The 2510-nt window shown below is 50.3% G+C and overlaps 1 protein-coding gene across 1 annotated transcript in view; it reads left to right on the top strand.

Moving 5' to 3' along the window:
* Positions 1-2510, top strand: part of LOC106726948 (zinc finger and SCAN domain-containing protein 5B-like) — a 3904-nt gene extending 1394 nt beyond the window's left edge. The window contains exons 2-4 of the mRNA XM_014543806.1: positions 300-459; positions 1416-2167; positions 2205-2510. Of these exons, the coding sequence (XP_014399292.1) occupies positions 300-459; positions 1416-2167; positions 2205-2510 (1218 nt within the window). The remainder of the gene's footprint in view (positions 1-299; positions 460-1415; positions 2168-2204) is intronic.

The following is a 2510-nucleotide window of genomic DNA, read 5'->3' as shown; positions in this document are numbered from 1 at the left end:
TCTAAAAATCAATGGGAAAAATATCCTGGGGTGAGGATTAACAACAACAACAACAAAAAGTGTAAGGAGTGTAATGTATGAGCTTGAAGTAAAGGTGTGATGGGTCCACATAAGGATAGACTTGGGAGTTGGGGGTGATGGGCTTGGCCCCAAGGAAGTCTAGGCAGAGCCACAAAACTGTGGTGTTAGGTAAGCTGGGGTCTAAGGTCAGGGAGATGGACAGGACGGGGGAAGGAGGGAAGGAGCTTGCCACCCCTGGCTTCAAACATGTTTAACCCCCCTTGGTTACCCACTGTCAGGGGCATAAAGTCTTCTTGCTGGAGGCGATTCCCACGAAAATTGATCTGGAGGGTGTGAGGCCCATGGAGAATTTGGTGAAGTTGGAGAAGGATGTGATGGAAGACAGGGAAGAGGCAGCAGTACTCACATCTCCAGAGCCTCCGCTTCCCAGCAGTCCTGGTGAGTTTGGAAACTGGGCTTGTAGAGCAATGATTATTGTGTCATAAATCAGCGAGCTAGATACAAGACGCCTTAATGAGCCAATTGGTTAGGAGTCTTTATGACATGCAGGCTCAGAGCAGAATATCTTTGTCAAATTCTGAGAAGACAAAGGAAAGGCTATTCCTTTTTTTTTAATATCCTTCTAGGTCTTTCTGTAAGTTATTTTTCCAGACAGCTTGTAATCTTGAGTACAAATCATATCTAACAAACACCTGGCATGGGAATATTATCAGTATCAGCTTCTCAGCCCCTTAGGTTTGATAGCTAGCTTGCCAGGTCAGACAGTTACATTTATCTTTTCTATTTAAGCTAAAAAACAATGTTAATTTACAGAAAAACGTACCTTCTGAAAATGACAGAGTTGACTTACAGAACAAGGGACTCTCTGAAAATAGCAGAGCATTTCAAGCAGCAGTTTCACAAAATAGAGGTTACTATGCTTCATTATTGATGCCCCCTCTGCTGGGTCCCCACCTGGGCATCCAGCGTGGTCATCTATTGGGGACGGTTGGCTCTCAATGCCAAGCCTTCTCTATCACAGACTCTTGGGTGCCCTAAGGTCTAAATTCTCGGGTTTGTTGGTTGATGGGAATGTTTTACAACCTACATCGGCTTTGGTTCAAAGGCGTTTGGTAGTGTTAAAAGTGCTCTTTTAATAAAATATATACACTTATACTCATTTTTAGAGAGAGAGGAGGAGAGATGGAGACAAATAGAAACATGGATGATAGGGAAAATCATCAATTGGCTGCCTTCTGCCTGGCATCCACCGGGGATCGAGCCCCACAACCCGGGCATGTGTCCTGACATGGAGTGGAGGTGGCGACCTCTTGGTTCCTGGGTGGGTGCTCAGTCCCTGAGCTGAGCTTAAAGTGCTCTTTGATTAATGTTGTGTGTTGAATGCTTTCTTTCAGGAGACTCGGTGAAGACAGAGGGGGAGCAGAACCCGCAGGAAGGAATTGGCCTGGAGCCTGTGGATGCCGGTGATGTACCTCCCACCCATGCTCCGGAGACACAGGCTTTGAATCAGCGTCCAAAGAGAAGAGGTTCTGGGAATACAGGAGGTGCCACCAAGAGAAAAAGGGACAACACTTCCACGCCCCAAGAGGAGCCTCAAGAAGGAGCTGTGTCGTTGGACAGAGGAGAAGTCACCAGACTGCACGGGTGCAATTCAGTGGGTGCGTCAAGCACCGTGGAGCCCACTGGTCACGCTGTTGGCAAAGAACCCAGGAGAAAGGTACCCTACGAGTGTCAAGACTGCAGCAAAAGGTTCAGCTACAAATCTCAGTTAGACATTCACCGGAGGACACACACAGGAGAGAGACCCTTCCAGTGCCTTGTGTGTTCCAAGGGCTTCATTCAGTCCTCGGACCTCCGCGTCCACCAGATGATCCACACGGGCGAGAAGCCGTTCTGCTGTACAGTCTGCCAGAAGAGGTTCACCCACAACTGCACGCTGCGTAGCCACCTGCGGGTCCACACCCAGGACAATCCATACGAGTGCGCCGTCTGCCACAAAAGTTTCCTCCACCGCGGGAATCTCCACGTCCACATGCGCACCCACACGGGCCTGAGACCCTACCTGTGTCCCCATTGCCACCTGGCCTTCCGCTACCTGTCGACGTTTAAACGTCACCAAAGGACACATGTCAAGGAGGTGCCCCAGGTCCCTTCTGACCAAGAAACATTAACGGGTCCACCAGATGATCCACACGGGCGAGAAGCCGTTCTGCTGTACAGTCTGCCAGAAGAGGTTCACCCACAACTGCACGCTGCGTAGCCACCTGCGGGTCCACACCCAGGACAATCCATACGAGTGCGCCGTCTGCCACAAAAGTTTCCTCCACCGCGGGAATCTCCACGTCCACATGCGCACCCACACGGGCCTGAGACCCTACCTGTGTCCCCATTGCCACCTGGCCTTCCGCTACCTGTCGACGTTTAAACGTCACCAAAGGACACATGTCAAGGAGGTGCCCCAGGTCCCTTCTGACCAAGAAGGACATTAA

This window comes from Myotis brandtii, unplaced genomic scaffold (assembly GCF_000412655.1).
Source record: "Myotis brandtii unplaced genomic scaffold, ASM41265v1 scaffold3343, whole genome shotgun sequence".
Classification (NCBI taxonomy): domain Eukaryota; kingdom Metazoa; phylum Chordata; class Mammalia; order Chiroptera; family Vespertilionidae; genus Myotis; species Myotis brandtii.
This window is presented reverse-complemented; position numbering and strand designations above follow the sequence as displayed.